We start from the raw sequence: 26,230 nt of genomic DNA, 5'->3' as shown, positions 1-26,230 counted from the left end.
TATTGTTTAAATTGATGCAATAATGTTTTGATACAGGCCTAATAAGTAGCGCTTAAAGTAGAAACATCTACCAAACATGAGTTATGGATCGGCACAATCGCGGTGTTAAATTTTTTCTAACATATTAGTTGTTTTGCAGTTATTGCACTATAATGAAGACCCATAAAAAAACAAAAGTCTGTATTCAAAACCAAATTTTTCTCTCAGTGATGAACCTGAGCGAAGTCAAAACTGCTGGCAACAATAAATTCATTTAATTTCCAAATAATTAAGTTTTCTCTGTCACAATAAACTTTTTTGCTGAAAAAAATTAGGCAAAAAGTACTAGGGTTAACATAGATCAGTCCAAATTTCAAGTTAACCAAAGTTTAAAGTTTTTCGAGCAATACTCAGTTATGCAGTTCCAAGACATAATTTTTGTGCCAATCCTCCTCCTTTGTTAGAAACTGATATCAATACTTATTTTTCTTGTTTTTTTCAGATGACATCTTAAACTAACACAAATCTTAATTGGAGGGAATTGAGAATCTAAAACTTTTACGTGTTTTTTAGTTCAGACCAGTTGTAAAACATTGACCTTGTATGCGCATCAATCTGAAAATTTTTCGACTGCCAAGCGAGTACTGGATTACCATGCGAGAGAAAATGCAGATGGCGTCGTGCTCTTATATTAGTTTGGCAGTTTTAGTACGCGAATTATTGATGCATGGCAAAAATATCCGCCCTTAGAATGGTCCTAAATTGATTATATATATAAAATTCTTTCGTTTTGAAATTATATGCATTTTTATATTTATACAAAAACGTATGCTCGAAGTATGTTTCGACTGTGCTCGAGGTATGGTTAGACCATGCTCGAGGTATGTTTTTACTGTACTCGACGTATGTTTTGACCATGCTCAAGTTTGTTTCGACCGTGTCCAAGGTGTCGTTCGACCGTGCTCGACGTATGTTTCGACCGTGCTCGACTGTGCTCGAACGTGCTTGACTGTGCTCGACGTATGTTCTCGACCGTGCTCGAGGTGTGTTGCGACCGCGCTCGAGGAATGTTTTGACCGTACTCGAGGTATGTTTCGACCGTGCTCGACTGTGCTCGAACGTGCTCGAGGTATGTTTCGAAATTCTGTTCGACTCAAACCCCTATCTCGACTTGTCTTTTTCGGTCGAAAACTGACATGTGCTTGTCTTTGAAAGTCGAAACATAAAGTGAGCAGCTCAATCCGATTAAAAATGAAAGCTGGAAGGTTTTTTCGGTAAATATAATTATGTCCACAATTCGGACTCCACAAAAAAAGTTATTACCTGATTATATTACGGAAGTAAACAAGCTGAACTTTTCTCTTTTAATTTGACATCTGGTCGAATAATCAAGAAATGAATGTGATCTAGACAGTGAACTTAGTAAAAGCAAAACAAACCAAATGAAGAACTTTTTCGCGCATATTTGAACAAGTTAGGCGGTAAATGATTAATCGTTCCACGCCTAGTTTGCCCGCAAATTGAACAAACATAAGACTAACTGCTCTAACAAGACTGTATATCGTATATCAAGACAAAATCCTGAATGTTCCGACTGCCTCCTAATCCATGTCGAATAGAGTTTTGGGGAAAAAATATTGAAAAACTACAAATTTTGATACAAAAATGATAAGAGATAAAAAAATTATATTTGATTTCAAAGAAAATGTATCTTGTAACTATATTTCTAAAAACTGACTGAGAAAAAACACTTAAAGCATAAATATTCCGTTTTCTTGAAGATGAAATAAAAAATCCGTTCGAAAAGCGGAACAAAAATAAGTTTAAATCATTCGGCTAATAGATTTCTTCCAGTTTGGTGCTTTGCTTTGCTCTATTTGCTTTACTGTCTCTCATAATTACCTAAGAAGTTTACTGTATGGATCAGACCCGCCTTTTGTCACTCACCGAAAGGTGTTTCAAGGCAAAGTACTGATTGATAAAAATATCCCGACAGACTTAGTTTCAAAAACACAGCATGCCCTCAAAACAAAACATTTTAGCAATTTTTTTGCAAAATTTATAATATTTAAAATACATTAGAAGTATCGTGATGTTTTAATATGGATACTCAAACGGTTTTTTAAATCATTTGACTGACAATTCTTAATTTTTCTGATTTTTATGAATAAATTTTCATACAAATTACTGTCAATTGTTTTTAAAACAATTTTTTGGTTAACGCTTGATAATTCTTTTTATGAAATGATAGCTTTAACAGAAAAGGATTCTTCAATTACCCAGTTTAAAAACTACACCAAGCAACAGAATTCCACACTTTCTTCGGAAGTCGAAACAATAACAAACAACTAATCATTGGGTCAAATAAGAAAACCCTCAAGAAAAATGACAAAAATCTCGCAGTTATATTGAAATCAAAGATGTTTTTAGTATCAATGAGGTACGTATCGATAGAGCACGTAATTCCTTTCATCTTTAGATATTAACAAAAAAGCCGTTAAAAAGAAAACTTTTTACCGACAAGAGATGCAAACATGGTTCGAGCACAAATGTTTTTGTTGAACAGCTGACAAAAAAAAACAACAATACTTCAAAGCCTTATGAAAAACAGCTGAAAAAATAAACAAAAGGAAAGATCAAATTTAAGAAGCGAATCGGGTTAGTTTTTATTTGATTAAACTCAGAACTTTTTCATTTAAATCTAACTCCAAGTTAACTCACAAAAAACGATGAAACTGCCAAGTTTGATTTCTTTGCTAGCCGTCTTTCTCCAAGAGTCTCATTGTAACTCCGACATTGAGAAACGAATTGTTGGAGGAGAATTCGTTCGGGAACAAGGATTTTATCCTTTTATGGTGGGTATTCTGCATTTCTACTATGGTATCAGTTATTGGTGTGGGGGAGTTGTGTATGACGAACGTACAGTCATTTCGGCGGCTCATTGTTTTGACGTGGACGGACTATGTATTGAAAATCTAAGCCTTGCCTTTGGTGCAAGAAGTCAATCTATAGCAGAAGTCGGAATACAGATAAGACGCCTAAATAAATTAATTATGCATCCGGAATTTGACCTTGAATCATACAACAACGACATCGCATTTTTGAAATTCAGAATAGCGATTCCCTTCAACAATCTGATTCAACCTATAGCGCTTCCAGCAACTACAGTTCAGGGAGGTGAAACACTTGTTACCATGGGGCGGGGGCTTACACTAGGAACTGGAGAGAGTGGCGTTTTGAGACATGTCAAGGTCAAAGTGATCCCGAGAGACTTATGTAACGAGTTGTTTGGAGGCTACGTTACAGAGAACATGATCTGTGCCGGATACAAAGAGGGGGGTCGAGATGCCTGTTACGGGGACTCCGGAGGACCTCTGGTGCTTCAGAATCCAGGTGGTTTCTTCCAACTCACCGGAATTGTTTCGTGGGGAGAAAACTGTGCTTTATCTGAAAAGCCAGGAGTTTATACCAATGTGATAAAATACATCAGGTGGATCAGAAACAATGGCGGCAAATTCAAGGGATGAAAACCATCTGAACACCTCTAACAGAGACACCTGGGTGGGGGTTGGGTTGGATTACTAGCAGGGCGGGGGTTGGGTTGGATTACTTTTTATCGTCATAATAGCAGCAAACAATGATAAGTATTACTCTGGGCTCTACTCTGTTCCTATGGTTGTGGCATGGGTTAGGTTTTTTAACTATGAAATAATAGTTTCAAACAAACCAAAAAACTGCACTAATTTTTCTCTCAAGAAATAGTTTAACTGAAAAAAGGCAGGTCAAATTGCCATCGTGGATTGTTTTTGTCCTGTTATGTATACATATATAATTCATATTGAGTTCAATTAGTTTATATATAGAGTTTGATTTCTGGTGCCACTGGTGCTAGCCAAGACCTTGGTGCCATTTGATTAGTACCTGTCAGCGGTGGTCGTGTACGCTTGTCATCTGAAATAGTTGGAGCTATTATGAGTTATGATTTAAGTTGAGGACTATCATTAAGAAATTTACCGTATTGTTTTCGCGTTTTTCACATGGTGCAGCAAGCAGGTTACGGCGGGGACGGGAAAAAACCTACTCGGAATTATGGCATTTTGGCCTAGCAGGTGCACGGAAGCACCAATGCTGTGGGAGCACTGGATTACCCGTTTTACATGGGGGCAGGGGAGGTAATAGTGAAACATTCGTTCAATCCGGCGGCTTTCTATTTCGCTCGGACGTTGACCGACGCGCAGATTGCGGATCTTCCGGCGGAGGTGAGCGGAAAAAATCGTCCGGAGGCGGAACAAACCCTAATTTCTAACATTTATCTTTGTCTGGGGGAACGCGGCCAGGAAAAAATTCACAACCGAAAGCCTCGCCTGGATCTGGCCGCTACCGGATACCCACGAGTGTTAGACGAATTTGAGAGCGTATTCAGGAAGGAAAGAAATGAGACATTCCAGACGTTTCAATTACTAGCCCGGAAGCAACGGGAAGGGAAGACACTGGAAACGTTCCACTCACTATTGAGCGGGTTAGCAGCCAGATGTGCTTTAGGAACTCTAGAGCGACGAATTTTACTGAGGTATTTACAGTAAATATGTCTAATAAGGAAGCAGAAACGGAACTCTGTTGTTCAACCAAGACACCGGATGAGGTCTACTGATTTGCCTGGTCATATAAGCGAGGGGACAAATATGCCAAAACGTATAAAACTTCCGTTGGTGGTTCCGCGGCGGCAAGCGCGGGGGCGTTGCAGATAAAAACATAGCCAATTAACGCTTTTCAGGGTGGACGAGGGTTTGGCAGAGGCAATAACCGGGGCGGCGGAGGAGCGGACCGGAAGTGTTCTAACTGCGATCAGAGTGGTTTTACTGCAGAGCATATTGCTCATGAACAAGCATGCAGCAATGCTACGTGAAATTTTTGTCGAAAACCGGACATTATGAGCGGACGTGTCGGGGTCGCAGAGCAGCAAAAAGGGGACGCGTGGGGTTGATTGACGAAGATGGCATCGAAGGAGAGCTTCGTCAGAGCGCTCCGGAGGAGAACGTATCAAATTAAGGACTCGAACGCGGTAACACATGGATGGGATTCAGATAGTACAACAAATTATGTTGTTATGTCGGTTCGGCGGAAACAGGAGGAGGAATTGAAAGTCGCGGGGCAAAATTGGCGTTACGAATCAACGGGTACGCAACCCAGGGCTGGATTGATAGCAGATCGCCTAATTCCATTTTACTTTAGGGTAACTAAAACGTACCTTAGGGACTTGTAATGTGCGTCTGCAGCTGTTGGATCCGAAGGATGACCAGTTCCGGGACTACGAGAATAATCCATGAAGTTCATGGGAACGATGGTCGTTACACTCCAGACCAATGGACGGACAACAAAAGAAAACATCAATATATTCGGAGGTAGTCGGCCATCCCTCATTGGCCGATTTTTGATGTCGGAGCTGGGGTTAATGTTGGTCCAAGCACCAGCGGAGCATGGGGTGCACAATGTCCAGAAGCAGGGCGAGACTGCGGAGCAAGGAGAGGATCTTGATGATTGGCAGAAGCATTTCAGTAAGCCATTTCATCTTTTTCACAGGGTAGGGCTCAGTCATAACTATAAAGTTCAAGCTGAGTTTTTCAAGAACCTGATACCAATCCAGCAAAAGGCAGAAGAGTGCCCATAACGTTGCAAGAGATTGTAGACAAAGAAAATTATAAACTCTTGGCACGAGGGCATATTCAAAAATTAGAAGAATGTTCCGATAAATACTTTGTCTCCCCGATCGTCATTACTGTGAAAAAGGATGGCTCGCTAAAACTGGCAATAGAACCAAAAGAGCTGAATCAGCAAGTCCATAAAAACAAAAAAAAATGTCCTAAATTGAAGAGCTAATGGACATTGTGGGGCAAACGATAAGTAAACGAAAGCAAGGGATGTTTTTTTTTCAATAATGGACTTGACATACGCTTACTGACAATTACCTCTAAATGAAACTACTAGCCAATACTGCAATTTTTCACTGGAAGGTGGTCGCTCTACCGGTACGTACCGATTTAAAACGGGATTTTACGAGTTAACAACTCTGCCGGCGGAATTTCAACGGGTGATGGACGCATTTTTTTTGGAATTCCCGTGTGCGCACGCATTTATCGACGACATTTTGGTTATATCGAAAAGCTCTAGAATTGAACACATTGCTCTAGTAGAAAAAAATTTGAAGAAAATTGTTGAAGAAAATATGACACTAAAATTAGAAAAATGTAAATTTGAAATTTGCGAGAACTGAATGCGAATGGCTGGGCCACCGGATCACGAAACCTGGTATTACTCCGTTGGTTCGAAAGACGGATCCGATTGATCAACTGGCCGCTCCGAGGTCGTTATCACAACTAAAGTCATTTATGGGTTCAATATATAGTCTTCACAAATATCTACCATCACTAGCGGAATGTTCAGTGCCATTGCGACCGCTTTTAAGCCAGAAAAATTAATTCCTGTGGACAAACGTATGTCAGTTAGCGTTTGAAATGTTAAAGAAACAAGTCGCGAATATTGTAGAATTACGACACTTTGACGTGCATAAAGCTATCCGAACTGTGTGTGATGCGAGCCATAATGGCCTAGGAGCAGTCCTTGAACAGCTCGGTTCAGAAGGATGGCGGCCTAAATCGTCCCGGTTTTTGAATGAGTTTTTGAATTATTCAACCAATGAATTGGAATTGTTGGCCGTGGTCTGGGGTTCGGAATACTTCAGAATTTACATTTTTAGTAGGCAATTTACTGTGGTAACAGATAATAAAGCCTTAGTAACCTTATTAAATGGAAACGATAAGAAAAACAAAACCATGTTTAGTCGCCTGGCCCGCTAGATTGATCGAATTATTCCATTTGATTTTGTTATTGAACATATGCCAGGGGCCTGCCCGATAATTTATCAAGGCATCCGGTGGGGGAAGCTACGCGAGTGAGCCTTCATGCTAATACGTTCACAGTTGCAAAATTGAGATCAATTACCAATTCCCTCGGTTACCAAGTAGAGAAAACCACCTAAGTGGCCATTAGCAAGTCAAAAAAATAATTGTTTCAGCTAATGAGCACAAAATCGGATCAAGTTTCTACCGGATGAGGGCGGAAAAACACGTGATCATCTTTTGACCAATCATAATGCAGCAACGCGTATAATTGAGTGCAATTACCGCGAAGGCGCGAAAATAGTCAAATCGATTACCGAGTGTCAATTACGTCAGTTTGCCGTCAATCCTTTTTCAAACAACAAAGACGAACACCAACTTGAAAAAATTAAATAAATTACTTTTACGATATCCAGAGATTACCAGAATGAGCATCAGGGAGGTGGAAGTGTTCGATGCGAGATTGGAGGAGGTGACGACAGGAACCAGAGATGTGAAATGCAACAGTGTTAATTCCATTCCATCGGCATTTGGGGGGGGGGGGGTAGTTGTTTCCTGCAACGTACCCGGCAAACGTGGTTATGTCCGTATTTCAACGGGACTGTGAAATTGTTCGGAAGAACGACGCTTTGCCAGAGCTATTTAATCTCAAACTAATGGAGGCCAACTACATGGGAGAGCCTCAAATGAGTGCTATCAAGGAATTGGTGCAAACTAAAGATCCAGAGATTGAGAAGAAAATCCGAGCAATGGGTGCTTATTTGGGATAGCACAATCACGACTTTCACGTCCGTGAAAATTGTCTGTGGATGGACGAACGACTCCTCATCCCGGTTCCTCTGAGAAAGGCGGTGGTCAACCGAATCCATTGTTTTCATCACGGCCAGACAAATATGTTCGATGCGGCGAGGAACGTGTGTTCCCCTACATCCACCGGAGTTTGGTGGCGGTCGCGGATGGTGGCAAAGAGTGCACCGAATCAGGTAAAAGCCTTAAACCAATGTGCGCCAAATTTGATATTGGGAAGGTTTACGAACCAAGGGAGCCTAACGAATGTCTGCAATTAGATTTTTGTGGCCCAATTAAGTATCTAAATCAGTCAAATAAATACGTTTTTTTTTTGACGGTGGATCGGTTTTCGCGATGGCCATTTTGGCGATGATTTCGGGAATAATTGGAGTGATAAAGTTCTAAGGTTTATGAAACAATGTATTTCTCATCACGGTGTGCCTAGAAATGTTTTCATGGATCAGGGTTCTAGCTTTATGTCAAAAGCGGTAAAATCGTTTGGTAATTCCGAGGGATTAGAAATTGTCTACTCCCCCCACCCGTAAATGATCACCGAGCCACTGGCTGTGTAGAACGTACAATTGGCAGTCTGAAAAATTTTGTTTTAACTTCCGTGAAAGAAAAAGATCATGGTAATCTCGAGACTATGGTAGAACGCGCGCTTTGTGCTCTTAGATTTGCTCCTAACGCTACACTCAAAATAACGCCGTTCGAAGCACATCACGGCCGGGAGGCAAATACCGTCCTCCGGAATCTTACGAAAAAGCCATCGTTACAAAATCTCAATTGGGAGAGAGTACTGAAAAAATCTGCATGTTTAGATTCTAATGACTCGCGCGCGGTAAATCTTCCGCAGCCAAGAGCGCCCAATCGGGAGGATAGGTCAGACGCTGACTATGACGTTGAACTCATAAACCATCCGAGAAAACTCGCGGAGGAACAATTAGTGTCCTTAGCTGATATGGGCTCGGCGCCGACGGATGCTTCATGCGGAAACAAAAACTAAGAGGTAACGAAAAAACCGGAGTCAGGAGCGCAGACGCCCAGGCGTCCAAATAGGCGGATGGAACTCTTGTTCCAACGCGTTAAAAACAACAATAAAAGTTATAGACCATTAAAACGTAAAGTAGTTTGTGAACCTAAATATATCTTAACTCTAGCAAATGGGTCTGTGCTTAGAAAAAGTGGAGTCGCGGAAAAAGTACGCAATCCGAAGGCATCGGAATTAGCGAAGAAAGAATTGCCCAAACCTCCGACTATGGTTGACGTAAAAAGGAGAATCGAGCGGAGGCAGATAAGTCAAGTGTAAGCGGCAAGAAAAATGCACGGGCTCAGACGCGACCAAGGTCGCAAAATTGGCACAATGATAACGACTCTGAGTCGGATTCCGATTACAAGCCACTACGGATTACACTTTATTCTGAACTGGGAGCGCTGAACGACGAGCTAGAAGCTGGCCCTAGACATAGAAACGTGTCGAGAACGCCAATTACCGAAGGGGGACGAAAATCGGAGCGAAGCCATCCGGCGGAGTTGGAGCGAAACCATCCGAGGGAGAGCATGCGAGCGCTGAGCGGGTGGAGGAGACTAATGTCGGGAAAGCGGGCAGTGTGACTACCGTGAGCGGCGAAATAGAGACAGGGAAAATTTCGAAAAAGAAGGCGGAGCGTGTAAGGAACCAAAGATTGGTGTCTTATTCGAGCCAAGAATCGCAGGATTCAGACGGAGCGGGATCGAGAAAAAGTTCAAAGATCAAGGAAGCAAACGGCGGTTACGAAATTTGGCGGGGTGATGATTGATAGCATTTTTAAAACCAGGAAGAACAAGGGGGAAGGAGAGAAGGAACGAGATACAAATTGAGAAGGGGGCATCATCCAGTATATGGCTACAAAACTATTAAAAGAAAAATTCGTATGTAAGTCCAGGGAGAGGACGGACCAACGTAGGGTCTAAAACTCAAAGTTTAGTTTGTTGTTTAATTTTAAATAACAATTTTAAAAAAGTCATTTGAGGGAATGTTATATCTATACATTTCATATTGAGTTCAGTTAGTTGATATATAGAGTTTGATTTCTGGTGCCACTGGTGCTGGCCATGACCTTGGTGCCATTTGATTAGTACCTGTCAGCGGTGGTCATGTACGCTTGTCATCTAAAACAGTTGGATCTATTATGAGTTATGATTTAAGTTGAGGATTATCATTAAGAAATTTACCGTATTGATTTCGCGTTTTTCACAGCCCTGAAACAGAAATATTTTTGGTATTGTATATGATATTTATTTCATGGTTGTGAAAGATCTTTTTCTTGTATATTGGGTCAAATTGTTATTGAATTGGCAAAAGAGGTAGGTTTAATTTTCAAAACATTGATTCCAAAAATTAAAAGAAGTTACAGATAAAACTCAATAATTTCAATTCGTTTTATGAATTATATTTGATTCAGCCTCAACTCACTTAGGATTAATATGAATCGCCGCTTTAGCTTCAATGAGGATAAACTTTAATCCGCATTGATTGTCCCAATATGATAATCTGTCGTCAAAATATTCTAAAATTCAATGCCCCCTAACTTAAAAACAAATGAAAATAAATGAAATTTTTTCTAACTTTGATGTTTACATATGAATATCTTAATTTTGAAAAACTCCCTCAAAAATGGCCCTTCAAGACATCAATTTTTCTCCGAAGAGAATACAACGCCGCGAGCACAAATACTAAGTCACTTTCGTGCAAAGCAGGAACGAAAAAAAGTCGCGATATGGGTCGCGCATAATCGCAACATGGGCCCGCGCAAGTCGCAAAATGAGTCGCGCGAAAATGAGTCGCACAAGTCGCAAAATGAATTGCACAGTGAGTTGCACAATCGAAATAAATTTTTCTCGGTTCAAACGGGTTTCTTCGGTCAAACTTGGTCGAAACATTTTTCATCAGTCAAAAACAGTCGCAACATTAGTCGCAACATGAGTCGCGCAAAGTCGCAACACGAGTCTCCACATTCAAACACAAAAAAAGATCATGAAAATCCCGGGATTAACTTCAGTTGAAACAGTTTTCCTAGGTCGAACAGATTCGAAATTACTTTTTCGGTCGAAACGCTTCTCGGTCGAAACGCTTCTCGGTCGAAAAAAAATCTACCATCGAATACAATCGAAATAACTTTTTCTCAGTTCAAACGTGTTTCTTCGGTCAGACTTCGTCGAAATATTTTTCCTCAGTTAAAACTAGTCATAACATAGACATCTTGGGTCGGATCGAACAAAAAATATTAAGCCTGGGTCGAGTCAGTCGAAATATCAATTGGGAAACCGCGACCCTGTTCATGCAAAGTTGCCCTAATCACTTTGTTCGCGCTAAAACGCAACATATTGTTTTTGAGTAGCGGTAAATCGCAAAATGTGATGCATACACAAACATTAAAAAACAGAAGTAAGAAATTATAAAAACCAACTAGGGGCCCAGCAAAACCGTAATCCCATGAACGTACTGAAAACTGCAGAGATTGAGAAGAAAAATAAGTATGGACCAGCTTGTGAAGAAAAGCACATGTCTTTCACTCCACTTGTCACTTCAAAAGATGGTGTTTTGGCACCGGAGTTCACGTTTTTCCTCAAACGACTAGCAGATGGTCTGGCATCAAAATGGGACCGCCCATATAGTCATGCCATGTGCTGGGTGAGATGTAGAATTTCATTCGCTATACTAAGAGCAACCAACATTTGCATCAGAGGCACAAGATCCAAATGGCGATCCCTCGGCGTTGAGGACGGTTACACAATTGAATGGCATTCTAAATATTCACACGCTGTTAACTGGGGCTTTCATCGCGCATAACTGACTCCTATGATATTAAAATTTCGACACCATTTGCATATTATTTCGAAGAATATGAGATGTTTGAAGATAAAAACACAGGATGACAACTGTGAACAAGTAACGAAAAACTTTTCCTTGCACCACTCAATACCAATTTATTTTGATATCAAATTGACGACAGTTTGCTTTTTATTAGGGGCCCAGCTAAAGATGGAGGTACGTGTTTAATTTTGAATGAATTTGCTAAACTGATGCGGCAGCAAAAATGTGATTTCAAAAATAGGACTTTGCTCGAAACATTAATTGTTTCTCTACTAAAAAAGTGAGAATAGTAAAATGCATTGAGATAATCAAATATTCCAAAAAGAATTTTTTTTTACAAAACATAAGGAGCCACCAGTATTGCAGGAACAGTTATAGCAACCAGTTCTTTCAGTTGAACTTTTCATTTCAGATTTGATGGTATAAATTTTGAGAAAGTTAAAAAATTTCCAAAAAAACGGTCAAATTTCTAAAACAAAACGTTCAAATTATTTTCGTAAATCCATAAAGATTTTCTTCAAAAATCAGATTGCGGCCGCTTAAGTAAAAAAGATACCCAAGACCGGGCTTCTCGATTAAACACAACCTGAGAATTGGCACGGTAGTTTTCTGGTAAAGCAAAAAATATTCCGAAACTGTCAATTTTTCAAAATTTTATCATATGTTTGAACACCATAACTTTCTTCTTAAACAATAAGCCAATTATAAAGGTACGTTTCTAGCAACTTGTTGTTTCAATTAAATTTGTTACATCAGATTTGGCAGGATAGTTATCGAGAAAAGTTCAAAAAACGGTAAACAAATCAAACATTTGACATTTCTGAGAAACATAGTTTTGTATGTGAAAAAATAGGGCGTAGCCGTTTCTGCAGAAGAAATTCACGCAACCTGTAATTTCAATTGAATCCAAAAGCTCAGATTTGGGAGGATACTTCTCGAAAAAAATCAAAAAATTAACTTTGAAAAAATTAGCGAGTGGCCGCTAATGCTTCTCATTACCAGTTATCTCTAATAAAATCAGATTTCAGATTTCGAATTTGAGTGGTTAATTTTCGAGATATGTTGAAACGGTTCACAAAACGGGCAAAAATCAAAAATTGACTATTCCAATGGCCATAACTCTGAGTGTAAAAAAATGGACGTAGCCGCTTTTGCAGGGAGCTTTTCAAAACCAACCTATTTATTGAAATTTAAAAAACCAGATTTGAGAGGTGTAGATTTCGAGAAAACAAAAAAGGTCAAAAGTCTGAAGACAGAGAAGTCAAATAAAAGGAGACTCTATGGGGAGTATAAAAGAAAGCAAGGGAGACGGCGGCCTATCAATTGATACCCGACGGCCTTAGAAGATCAGTAGAACTTTCTCAAAAAAAAATTATTTTCCAATAAGTTTGCAAATAAATTTCGGTTAGAAAAAAACATTTAACTTCAAAAAATTGATTGGTAAAGATACAACTGAGTTGAAAAGTGCGGAGCGGATTGTTAAAACTGTTTTTCCCTTGAAGCAGCCCAAAATTAGATCATTAGGTCTATAAAAAGAGGCCAAAAAATTGGGACCAAAATATTCTTAGCGAAACAAAAAAAAACAAGCAATGAAATACAAAGCCAAGGTAAAAAAGATAATAAAAAATAGGATTAAATCAAATATTAGAGGGAACATTAAAAAAGAAAGAGCGCAGCGAAAAGCAATTTCAGTTTCAACTAAGCCGGCAACAAATAAAGAGCCAATTAATTGGCCGACATTTTTATTTGAAACAGAATATTTCACGTTTGAACAAAAAAAGGCCTGGTCAGATTCGAACACAGAACCTTTGCCGTCCGGGCATGGTCGTTACCTTCAGGCTAAGTTTGCCGGGAGTGCACCAAATTTCGAATTCGGCATGAGCCAAGATACAAATGATTCAAATTACTATTAAACAAGTTTTTAACACGAAAAAAGTATATATTCCGATTTGATAACGCTTGCGTATTGCAAGGGTAAGAAGTCTTTCAGCGCAAACTTTGTTTCAATTATTGTAACTGAATAACAACCACCCGAAGCATAGGTATTCCGTGCATTTTTCGAAGCATTCTTTTACCAAAATTTGAAACATTGTTTTAACGCAAGCATTTCTTTGTTTGCGGAAAGACTACCTTTTCAGTATCAAGCTTAAAACACCAACATTTTAGTCACTGTATAAGAAACTCTGTCAAAAAGCGCTTTTTGAAATTTTTAAAACTGTGTCAACGAAAAACATTTTGAGCGCAATTGTTCCGTAAAAATAGTTTTTTCCTTGAAGCAACCCAAAATTAGGTCATTAAGTAAAAAAAAAGAGGCCAAAAAAAGGACAAATGATTTCCTAAGGAAACAAAAAGAACAAAGAATGAAATACCAAATCAAAGTGACTAAAATCATAAAATATAGGTATAAATCAAACATTAGAGGGAACATTAAAACAAAAAGAGCGCAGCGAACAGAAATTTCAAGATGTTTCAACTAAGCCGACAACAGATAAAAAGACAATTAACTGGCCGACATTTTTATCTGAAACAGAGTATTTCACGTTTGAATAAAAAAAAGGCCTGGTCAGATTCGAACACAGAACATTTGCCGTCCAGGCATGTTCGTTACCTTCAGGCTAAGTTTGCTGGGAGTGCACAAAAGTTCGATTTCGCCATGAGCCAAGATGAAAAGTGATTCAAATTACTATTAAACAATTTTTTAACACGAAGAAAGTATATATTCTGGTTTGATAACACTTGCTAATCGCAAGCGTAAGAGGTCTTTCAGCGCAAATTTTGTTTCAATTACTGTAACTGAATAACAACCACCCGAAGCATAGGTATTCCATGCTTTTTTCGAAGCAGTCTTTATACAAAACTTGAAGCATTCTTTCAACGCAAGAATTTTTTTGTTTGCGGAAAGAATACCTTTTCAGTATCAAGCATAAAACACCAACAATTTAGTTACTGTATGAGAAACTCTGTCAAAAAATGCTAGTTGAAATGTTAAAAACTGTACCAACAAAAAAACATCCTGAACGCAACAGTTCTGTTAAAATTGTTTTTCCCTTGAAGCAACCCAAATTTGCGTCATAAAGTCAATAAAAAGAGGCCAAAAAGTAGGGACCAAAATTTCATAGCGAAACAAAAAAAACAAAGAATGAAATAAAAAGTCAAGGTACGTTAAATCATAAAATATAGGATTAAATCAAACATTAGAGGGAACATTAAAATAAAAAGAGCGCAGCAAAAAGCAATTTCAAGATGTTTCAACTAAGCCGACAACAGATAAAGAGACAATTAACTGGCCGACATTTTTATCTGAAACAGAGTATTTCACGTTTGAATAAAAAAAAAGGCCTGGTCAGATTCGAACACAGAACATTTGCCGTCCAGGCATGTTCGTTACCTTCAGGCTAAGTTTGCCGGGAGTGCACCAAATTTCGAATTCGGCATGAGCCAAGATACAAATGATTCAAATTACTATTAAACAAGTTTTTAACACGAAAAAAGTATATATTCCGATTTGATAACGCTTGCGTATTGCAAGCGTAAGAAGTCTTTCAGCGCAAACTTTGTTTCAATTATTGTAACTGAATAACAACCACCCGAAGCATAGGTATTCCGTGCATTTTTCGAAGCATTCTTTTACCAAAATTTGAAACATTGTTTTAACGCAAGCATTTCTTTGTTTGCGGAAAGACTACCTTTTCAGTATCAAGCTTAAAACACCAACATTTTAGTCACTGTATAAGAAACTCTGTCAAAAAACGCATTTTGAAATTTTTAAAACTGTGTCAACGAAAAACATTTTGAGCGCAACTGTTCCGTAAAAATCGTTTTTTCCTTGAAGCAACGCAAAATTAGGTCATTAAGTCAAAAAAAAGAGGCCATAAAAGGACAAATGATTTCCTAGCGAAACAAAAAGAACAAAGAATGAAATACCAAATCAAAGTAACTAAAATCATAAAATATAGGTATAAATCAAACATTAGAGGGAACATTAAATTAAAAAGTGCGCAGCGAACAGAAATTTCAAGATGTTTCAACTAAGGCGACAACAGATAAAAAGACAATTAACTGGCCGACATTTTTATCTGAAACAGAGTATTTCACGTTTGAATAAAAAAAAGGCCTGGTCAGATTCGAACACAGAACATTTGCCGTCCAGGCATGTTCGTTACCTTCAGGCTAAGTTTGCCGGGAGTGCACCAAATTTCGAATTCGACATGAGCCAAGATGAAAAGTGATTCAAATTACTATTAAACAATTTTTTAACACGAAGAAAATATATATTCTGATTTGATAACACTTGCTAATCGCAAGCGTAAGAGGTCTTTCAGCGCAAACTTTGTTTCAATTACTGTAACTGAGTAACAACCACCCAAAGTATAGGTATTCCATGCTTTTTTCGAAGCAGTCTTTAAACAAAACTTGAAGCATTCGTTCAACGCAAGCATTTTTTTGTTTGCGGAAAGAATACCTTTTCAGTATCAAGCCTAAAACACCAACAATTTAGTTACTGTAAGAGAAACTCTGTCAAAAAACGCTTATTGAAATGTTAAAAACTGTGTTAACAAAAAAACATCCTGAGCGCAACTGTTCCGTCACTTTTTCCAGAATTCGTATCCATAAAGTTTTCATAGGTAATTTTTTCATTTGCAATAAGTAAAACCAGACAGATAATTGTCTTCATTATGACACTCGCCCCTAGTAAAGCGTTTCAATTAGGCTTGTTGTTTTGTGTTTTCGGGCACAGTCATAAGTTGTCCAGTTTCCGTCGAATTGGTCAAACCTTTTTGCGTCAACTTGACTTGATAGCTTTGACGCAAGGCGCAAAAGCAGGATGAAGGTCTGCATTTTTTATCCAGACAAAAGTTTGAGCTGCATTTCAGTCTGCAAACTAAAGTGTAGAGTCGCGATCGGATTTCAAGTCTCAACATTTCAGGCATGCCGTTTACCCAAGTCAAGTTAGTTTTTCGTCATGTTTTCAAAGCCTATGAGTTTTGATGTGAAAATTGAAATTGTGGAAGAACATTTTATTCGGTGTTTTAGTCTTTTCTTATTTTTATCCTACGCAAAATCAGGTTTTATCGAATAATCATCGGAACGGGCCAAATGATATATCATAATAAAACCCTTTCAGTCGTGATTCGAGCTAATATGAAAAAAATTCAAAACACTATCTCTGTGTTGAGAAAAACTGGTTTGAAATATTTGAGATTCAGTCTAATTTCGAGCAAGTTACGCGATCATTCAACGCTTTTTATATGAAAATTTATTATTATTTTTTGTAAAATTTTATGATGAAAAACTAAATTTTGCAATAAAGAAAACTAGTTTAGTGCTTGTTTGGCAAAAATTTATCAAAAATTAAAAAGGTTTGGCAAAAGTTTAGAAAAAAAAAAATTTTTTAACGTTTTTTTTTTTTACAAATTTTTGTTTATTATTCATATTTTTGAGACAAATGTTGTCGATCAAGCCTAACTTACTAATTTTCTATGAGACTGTATAGTTTTCATACCACAGCACCCACTAAAAACGAAACAGATATGAAAAAAAAATAAAAACGCAGCCAACTAACAGTTTGAAAAGAGTAATAAAAAGAGTAAGGAAACGGAAACTGAAAAAAAAACTGACTGGTTTTTTCAAAAGCCTGCAACTACAAGAAAAAAAATAGATGGCCTCACAGCTCTTTAAATTTGTAGAAAAGTTTATTCTTGACACTTTTTTTGCTAAAATTAACCCAATTAGAGAAAACTGGATCAATACGTAAACTTTTTGTTTCGCTGGGAAATCTGATAATCAATTTCCATTTTCGAAATCAGAATTCGATCACGTTTTTGTGAATTTTACACTTTTGCTGCTCGCTAGTGGAGTTTGCCTTCCTTTTAACAATGGAAATGAACTGTTACAATGGAAACTTAAAAAATATATCACAAGTCAAACCGCGAAAAATCAAAATTGAGCGTGAAAAAAAATTTAAGACTTTTTCTTTTAAGAAAAGAAACAGAGTACTCAACCTATATAAGATTACTCACTTTTACGTTCATTACTCTTCAAAAAAACGCTTTTTTCTAAATTTTTCTATGATTATGGTCGGAACATTCTGTACAACTTGCAAAGCAACCGGATGCCCTTGTTTGATTTTAACTCCCATCAAAAAAAATCTAAGTGAAGCTGAAACTCTGCCTCATGAAGCATAAAACTGCATCACAAACTTTCTATTATCATTTGTTTCTTCTAACATTGTCATCAATCTTTATATTCACAATCAGAGTATTTGTATACATTACTATAATAATATATATGCAGCCAACATGAAGCCAATAAAGTAGAGGATGTTCCGTTTTGAGTTGTTCGATGATGGTCGCTCCAAGCGACTCAATTTTGCCTGGCTGTAGGGTTGTCTGAAATCTATCGACTCATAACTGTCCGACTCACCCGTCGATGACTGAAAATTACAAAAATATTAGCTCGTTCTTAATTCAGATGTCGCGCATGTTTTGTGCAGATTGACAAGGTATACAATTATTATGACATCAAAGAATTTGTAAGTTCACTTATTTACTAGAGAAATAAAAACTATATTTTGGAGGGCGGTGTTTCGAAAAAAAATTTTTGGTCAACCAAATCAACTTTTCGAGTTCCTTTCAGACCTTTCAAAAATTTGTAATTTGTGCCATAACAAGAAAAAAGTTTTAAAGGAAAAAGTAGTTTTTCAAAAATGATGTTTTTGGGCACTTTTAGGAAAGCTTTAAGCGTTAAAGCAAAAAAAATTATTTTTTTGGCGCTTCTCCCGCTAAAAAATGTTCAAAAACAATTTTTTTCAATTGTGAAGGCCGATTTTTTTCAAAGAGTCCTCCTCTGGTAAATTTTTACGAGATCAACTTTTGGTTGACAATACAAAAATTTTCTAAATCCATCTTGAGCGCCAATGTGCACAGCAAACTCTAAAATTGTAGAAAAAAGGGGACTCTTCGGAAAAAATGGCAACCAGTACCCCCTCACTTTTGGCAACTGAATTTTACCAAAGGATCCTTCTTTGGTGTTTTTATGCGACGTCCAGTTATAATGACAATTCCAATACTTTTGAACGGTACCCTTGGCGCCAATACTTGAAGACAACCCGTAAAGTAAAACAGTAATCGAGTGGGGCATCTTTGATATGGAAATCAGAGCTTGAAAGAAGGCGCTATTGGTTTTGATGTAAGGTCAAATATCTGCACCGGAGTGTTATAGGCAGTCCCGGATCTAGGAATTTCTCGAGGGGGCGGGTTTAAAAAAAATTGAAAATTTTGTCGACCTTTTTTTTAGGTCGACCATATTAATTTTCTGAGGTCTCCCGAACCACTATAAAGACCCTGTTTTGGCCAAATTTTGTGCGCTGCAGGCAAAATTTTGAAAAACAGGACAAAATTAGCATTTTTAGCCACTTTTGGCAAACTTTGAGCAAAAAATCGCGTTTTTTTGGCGCGCGCTCCCCCCTCAAAATTAGTATAGATTGGCGCCAAAGGCCCCTCTAGAAAAATTTTATGGTCAGTCAGCCAAAAATGTTATCTCGAAATAGTACAAAAGGGGGACCATTTGGGTCGGCAGGGAGTCGAATCCCTGAGGGGGCATCACCCCCCCCCCCACTAAATCCGTTGCAGCTTATAGGTTAAAAAAAGCGAAGCAGAGCTTCAAAATACTTGCGATTCATCACAAACATACGATGACAAGTTAGTTGATAAAACATGATAAAAGTCATAACTTAAAAAAGATGGAAAAAAAACGAACCTAATATTTCTCTCAACATGTCAAATCACGATTTGCCTTATACTCTTCTCATGTTGAGAAAGATCCATCGTAAAATTAGCACCAAAAATGATGAAGCTGTAACTTAGCTGACTATTCCAGGGTGGACGCTCGTTGAACGGGAAAAATTGTTGTCATAAATGAATAAACTCTCAAAAATTTGAAAAGAAATCTATCATACAACGAACAGAATTTATCTTGAGAAGTATTTTTTCTGCCCTACAAACGAGAAACAGTTCTGTAAAAGTGCTGGAAAAAAACAAAGAATTCGGAAACAACAAGTATAAGAATCTTGCGACCGCTATGATCTAGGAATAAAAACTGGGAACAAAAAACTTTTAAAGAATTTTTGGCTGATTTGTTTTTCAGCAAAGGAAGGTTGAATTGCATAAAAAACTGCAAGAATTAGATTATTTAGAATATTTAGATTAATTAGGAACATTTAGAGCTTTAATTAATTAAAGTTTGCATTGGAACTGAATTTTGAATTACTCAAGTTAGTGTTTTCAAGTTTCCTGAATCTCAAAAAAGTCAAAAATTTCAAGTCTATTTTCCTAAAAAATGTTAGTCTTAATAAAAAATTGGAACCAGAATAACAACAGAGGGCCTTAAAATGATACACTATTCGACAGTCGACGTTTTTTGAGATGGTTTTATTTGCGCTGGAAACTAAACCACACTATTTCATAGTTTCTTCTGGTCGCTTCGTGGCGTAGTCGGAACAACAACTGGCTTTTTTGAAAAAAAATGAATTTTTTCAGCCAAACAAAAAGCTATAAGGCAACTCAAAGTTCACGGATATTCAAATTTTTTAATTTAATTTTGAGTATGTTTTTTGCTATCTGCAGTTCGCGAGCGTGAGTTGCAATCCATGAAGCAAATGAAATTCAATTGAACTCTAAATCAAATAGCTAATAACCAATCTGCCGCAAACGCTAACTACCGTGCTTTTTGTGCTGAACGTTAGCGCAATGAAACGAAGTTTAAGGAATACAAGGTGAACTTTGCATTTTGACCGTATCGACCACTCGAAACCAATTCGAACCAATTTCGACATCTTTAGACCGTTTTTGATTGAATTGTTTATGCCATTTTAAAAAAACTCAAAATCGAAAATACACTTCTGAAACTATAGGAGTCTGATACTTGCTTATTTGACCATATTTAGATAATACAAGCGCAAAACGTTTTCTATTTGCTAAAAACGCGTTTAAAATGCGGCGAATTGATCCAGCTCAAAAATCGTTCTAAACTGAATTGACGTGAATTGATCCTGATAATATGTTGGTAGATGCAAAAAAATGTTGCATTGTCTCTTACATTGTGAGGGGTGGGGCAGATTTTCAAAACTCAAATTCTTACGTTTAATGTCAACCAAAACGGATGTTAAATTACAATAAGTGGCAGATTCAAGTTCAATAGGTTGCTGGATCGCTCTTTTTTACACTTCGAACAGATTTTTTCGAAACTTATTTGAAAGCCAAATCATCAGCAAAAAGAAGCTTGAAAAAATAATTTCAGTTTTTTGGCGAAAACATTGCATTTACAAATCCCCCGCGTTGACCGAAAAGGCTAGCCATATACTTTTTAAAAATGGAAAAAGCTAGTCATGCACTTTTCATGAAATTCCATAATTAGTGGTTTTTCAAATATGGAGTTTGTGTGACTATCATTTTGTCCATACACCAAGCAAAGGACTTTTTCAGCTTACATTTTTCCTAAATTCATTGGGTTGTATTCGTCGCCGATTAAAATGGACAAAGAAATTGGTTTTCTCACACCTGAAGTCACCAAAGGTTTGGCCGTCTTGCATACACAACGCAGTAGAAACGCAAATCATATAATGAAATCATAATATTGTCTTGTGGTTAATCATTCAGGCATAATCAAGGCAAACAGCAACATGCCATTTAGGAAAACAGGATGTTTTTGGCATATTTCAAAAATTTCATCCAGATAAACCGAAAAGTATCACAATTTTTTGCATCCACGACCTGGTTATGCACAATTTTTTTTTTGGAAAATGCTTGTTTGAGTAGCAACAATTGTTTTGCGGTTGGAAAAAGAACATAACTTTTTAGCGAATTTTAAAACTAGAAAAAAATTGTTGTTAACGCCATCAAAAAGCTGCTAGCCATACTATTTACATTTATGGAAATAGTGTAATTAGCATTTTTTTTTGGTTAAAAAAACTTCCATTTTGATTTTAAAAGATACACCGACTTTTATGCCAAAACAAGAAGAAAAGTCTTTGAAAATTTGATGACAACATTTTAAAAAAATTAATGAAACTTGTATGAGTAGTAATTTTTCATAGACTTAGTTTATGGAATTGTATGATTAGCATTTGAAGTCTATAGAGGTCAACCCAGGCTATCTTGGTAGCATGTGAAATTGACTGAAATTAAATTTGTATATAATATGCATAATAGTTCTCAAATTTATTGCATGCACGTCCTTAATAGTTCTCAAAATTGCCACCTATTATAAAATTGAACAGCCCCCTCCCCCCCCCCCCCCCCTCCCCACCCCCACCCCCAAAAAAAATCCATCGACACCTAAACGGGAATGGGAACAGTCCGGGTTTTGCCCTGATTGAAACATTTTTCTTTTTTTAAAAAAATGCACATAAGGAAACGTGTTAGGCTAAATGCATAGGTATTTAAACACTAAAGACAGTGATGATATACGCAGCTTGTGAGCATAAATTGCATTTTGGGATTTCTACCTTGTCAAAAAAAATCATCGATATTTAAAATTATAATCCCATGTAACTGCCATTTGACCAATGAATTGGACGTGGTGCCAAGGGCCGAGGTTTATGACTTATATCGCGTTCGCACTGGGTCGCGGAAATATTCTCTGCGCGACCAAAAACTCTGACTTGCGTCGAATTGTGAGTCGCGCAAAAACGCAACATAGCGAAAAATGTTCGCGCAACGTCGCGCAAAGTGATCACATCATCTCTCCGTAGTGTAAAGGACGCGCCCAAAGATCTCAGTTGAAGTTTAAAACTTCATACCTCTAAAAGTTGAGATGTACTTTTAGTTTCGTCGGAGCCAGTTGTGGTGATTGTTGATTGGATAAATTTATCGATCGAGGTGTTGAAGGAGGACCTTGAAGAGTCGGCAGCGGACAATTCTGACTGAGTTGTTGCAGTTGTTGCTGTTGTGTAGCCACAAATTTTATCCGCGTCGATCGGTGAACTTGGGATGAAGTTCACGTCATCAGGGGGACAGAAACAACCATCCAAAGCATTCTTGTCCAAAACTGGCGGCACCATACTTTTATTTTCCAGTTCTGCTGGAAGTGGGGGAAAAGGTTGCCAATAACATTGTTTCATCTGACCTAGACTCAACGCGTCCGAGTTTGTTTGTGCGCAAATTTCGTCTATGTTGTCTTTTTCGTAATGAAAACCGTATTGATGCATTAAACAAAATTCACATAAACTCCCAGTATTTGTACAATTTCCAGCGAGCCAATTGTCTTTTTTACTTTGGGTGTCAAAAGATGCTTTTATCTGACATTTTGTAGTTTCGAAATCAATACAGTACCCGAGTTGAACTATGAATATGAACGTAGAGTTAGAAATAGTACCGAATTCGATGCGCTCGAGATTTTTGGGAAAATACAGCTGTTTGACGTAACCAGCTCGAGCCGTGGATTCTTTCTGGAGAAAATTGGAGTTGTTATTCAGCATAAAGTCATCAAATATTTTCAGGTATAACTTGTATCCTGTGACACCAGCAGCTTGGACGATTTCGGGGTAGAACTTTTTGCCATCTGAGTATTTGAGATTGATTAGTCGTGCTCCCGAATACTTCTCAGTTTTGTTTCCAAAAACCAAAACAAGTCTCTCCTGGTTCGCCAGCGTGTTCTCTTCACAATTAAAAAGGGACAAGTTAGTCAAAACCAAAGGATAGCGAATGGCGACTCCCGAGTTAATGATATTGATGTCAGTCATGTTGGGGAAGCTCAATTGCGACAGATCCAGGACTTCAGACGTGTTTGAAGGAAAGGATCTCCTGATGTTGAGACTGAACAAGAAATTTGCCGCTATGCCCAATGCTTTTTTAATGTCTTGCTGGCTAGCTCTCGACATGTTATTAAGATTAAAGTCGTATATAACATAACCTAAGCCAAAAATCGCAGAAACTAATTTTTCTACTTGGGCTAGACCCGAACTTCGAATTTGGATCGATATGTATCTCTTTTGTTCTCCTTGATAGTTGGCAAATTTAGGAAACGTAATTACACGAGGTGAATACATTACTTGAAAATTGTCACTAACAAATTCCACTTGATCTTCAAAGACTTCCATCACAGGCACTTGCGTTGTATCTGATTGTGTTAACAAGCAACTTGTCGCCGTATTCATTACCATTACGCAACCGGGATGAGCCAGCTTCCAAGATAGGAATAAAAAGACTAGTTTTGTTATCGTAGTTTGAAACATTTTAGGTTTACAAGATAATGTCTTGCTATCTGCTCATATCAGAGACTTTTGCTTCCGTTTTTGCCAACCTTCAATGAGCACTGCAGAAAAGATGTTGTATGTATAATCTATCGAGGTTGCATCGAGCTTTTAATTAATGCATCTGGTCAAATATTGCACTCCCAAGCACAAAACTGAGTGCAACATTTGACCGGAAACTTTTGTCGAGTGCATTATTGAACTAGTCTTTGTGACCAACAAACACCAAAATACAATAAATTTCTTACGAAAACGTTTTGATTTAAGACAGATGTTTTTTAATCATTTTTCGGTTGTGCAAGAAGAAGGTCTACAGAAACTGGAGTTTCCGCCTGTTGTTGAAATAGCAGTCGGATGAGGAAATATAATTCACAAGCACGTCCCCCGTCCTACTTTGAATTCACTAATGAGATTGATGGTAAAGAAGAGCTCGGTGATGTTTGATGTTGACTCTCAACAAGAGCAGACTGGTTTGACACAACCAATGCAAAATTTGGCAAGAACAGACTCTTCACAACATTGTCCACAACAAAAGAACCGTTGAGCTTCTTGATACCGAGCATTATAATATACACAGTTTTTAACTCAAAGTATGGAAAATATGTCTTAGTAAGATGCTCCAGATATGTTACCTTGTCGTAAATTGCCAGATTACACATCCTTGACAACACATGCTGATTGTATGTGGCATGGAATCAACCGTGTAGAAATTTGTGAATTCATCGATGAAGTGTATGAGCAGTGGTGCATTGAAAACCAATTTTGTTTCAAGCTCTGTCGGGTGCTGAAGGAAACTGGTTCGTTGAAGGATTGGCAGACAGTTTTTTCGCATCTGCTGGGAATTCGTGTAATGAAATCCTTCATATTAGGGCAGCACTGTTTCAGACAACAAACCAAAAACATTCAAAAATCAAAAATTTAGCTATTCCGAGGGCGCTAAATTTATATATAAAAAATTTTACGCAATCCTTCATATTAGGGCAGCACTGTTTCAGACAACAAACCAAAAAGATTCAAAAATCAAAAATTTAGCTATTCCGAGGGCGCTAAATATATATATAAAAAATTTTACGCGTAGCCGCTAACGGATGTAAGCTTCCCAAATCTTGTCTATGCATTGAACTGAAAATCTCAGATTTGGTACGTTAATTAGAAAACTAAAAGATTGGTCAAAAATTTCCCCTTAAAGCCTTTTTCGAATGGCTTAACTGGCAAGATTGCCTGATATAAACAGGTATCATGAAGATGTACGGGAGTAGGTTCAAGTTTCGAGACGCTTAAGAAACTTTTTTTTCGCAAATATAAATTTTATCTCAAAAATCAATGAGGCATTTTTCGAAAAAGGGGTATCAATAGAAAGACTGTCTGTTTTTCTACATGCCTGCATACTCGCCTGGTCTCTTTTTCCTTTACCCCTATGTAGACATAGGGGTAAAAGAAAAAGAGACCAGGGGAGTATGCAGGCATGTAGAAAAATAGACAGTCTTTTTATGGATACCCCTTTTTTGAAAAATGCCTCATTGATTTTTAAGATAAAACTTATATTTGCGAAAAAACAAAAAAAAAATCCTAAGCGTCTCGAAACTTGAATCCAATCCCATACATTTTCATGATACCTGTTTATACCAGGCAACCTTGCATTCTAGGCAATCTTGCCAATTAAGCCATTTGAAGTCCCCCCTAAAACTAAATGAAGAACACATAGAACTACCGTGATACTTGCTTACAGCAGACAAAAAAATCCATGATGTGACAACTAAGCCGACAAAACCTGAGCAGATAAACGAAAGTCAGACAAATCAATTTTAACGGAATTTTGTTTTCCATTGCATAATCACTGAAAAAACCATGTCCGGCCCAGATACAAACAACAGACACTAGGGTGCTAAATCAATGGCATTTTTTAGACTAAGTTTGCAGGAAAAGTTGTTCACGGTAAAAAGTCTAGTTCGCGATTACAAGACCCTTGCATTCGCAAGCGTCACTAGTTTTAAATCTCAAACTTGTTTTTATTGAAACTGAGAACATTTTTTGAAGTTTTCAAATCATAATCGAATTGCAACTGAAAAGGCTTCAAACACAGACAACTGACAGTAGGAAAAGAGTAATGAACGCAAGTAAACAAAAAAGAACACTGTTTTTGTTGAAAAAATCTCAAATTTCAAAAAAAAACCTTTGAGCTCTTTGAATTTCTAGAACAAATTGTGATTAGCGCTTTTATGGTAACACATTATATTTCACTTTCGAAACTAAAAATTGTTCATGGTTTTTTTGCGCCATTTCCAAGTTCGTATTTGGAGAGTCCTATTTACGTCACTTTCAGCAGATGAATTTCAATTGAACTCAAAAAGTGCATATATACCCAAGTGCATTCATAAATAATGCATCAATATTTGTGAATGCACATCTGTAGTTATTAGAGCAATCTAAGACTTTCCTAAAAAAAAAACAAAAAAAAAC

The 26,230-nt window shown here is 37.5% G+C and overlaps 2 protein-coding genes across 3 annotated transcripts in view; both read left to right on the top strand.

The window, feature by feature from the left end:
- LOC134851744 (centrosomal protein of 290 kDa-like) overlaps positions 1-26,230 on the top strand; it is a 495,955-nt gene that overhangs the window by 266,875 nt on the left and 202,850 nt on the right. Inside the window, exon 1 of one of the 2 annotated variants that reach the window (XM_063867963.1) lies at positions 6,776-6,785. The exons of the other annotated variant lie outside the window; for it this stretch is intronic. The gene's annotated coding sequence lies outside the window, so the exon portion shown is untranslated. Of the gene's footprint in view, positions 1-6,775; positions 6,786-26,230 lie in introns of those variants that run through there. 2 annotated transcript variants of the gene reach the window in all.
- Positions 2,709-3,506, top strand: LOC134851864 (anionic trypsin-2-like). Its single transcript, XM_063868141.1, has one exon. The coding sequence runs from the start codon at positions 2,709-2,711 to the stop codon at positions 3,504-3,506; it is 798 nt and encodes a 265-aa protein (XP_063724211.1).

This window comes from Symsagittifera roscoffensis, chromosome 7 (assembly GCF_963678635.1).
Source record: "Symsagittifera roscoffensis chromosome 7, txSymRosc1.1, whole genome shotgun sequence".
Lineage (NCBI taxonomy): Eukaryota > Metazoa > Xenacoelomorpha > Acoela > Convolutidae > Symsagittifera > Symsagittifera roscoffensis.
The sequence above is the reverse complement of the archived record's forward strand: the minus strand, read 5'-3'. Positions and strand labels throughout refer to the sequence as shown.

Coding starts and splice junctions, on each gene's coding strand:
- LOC134851864 (XM_063868141.1), top strand. CDS start 2,709: ATGAAACTGCCAAGTTTGATTTCTTTGCTAGCCGTCTTTCTCCAAGAG.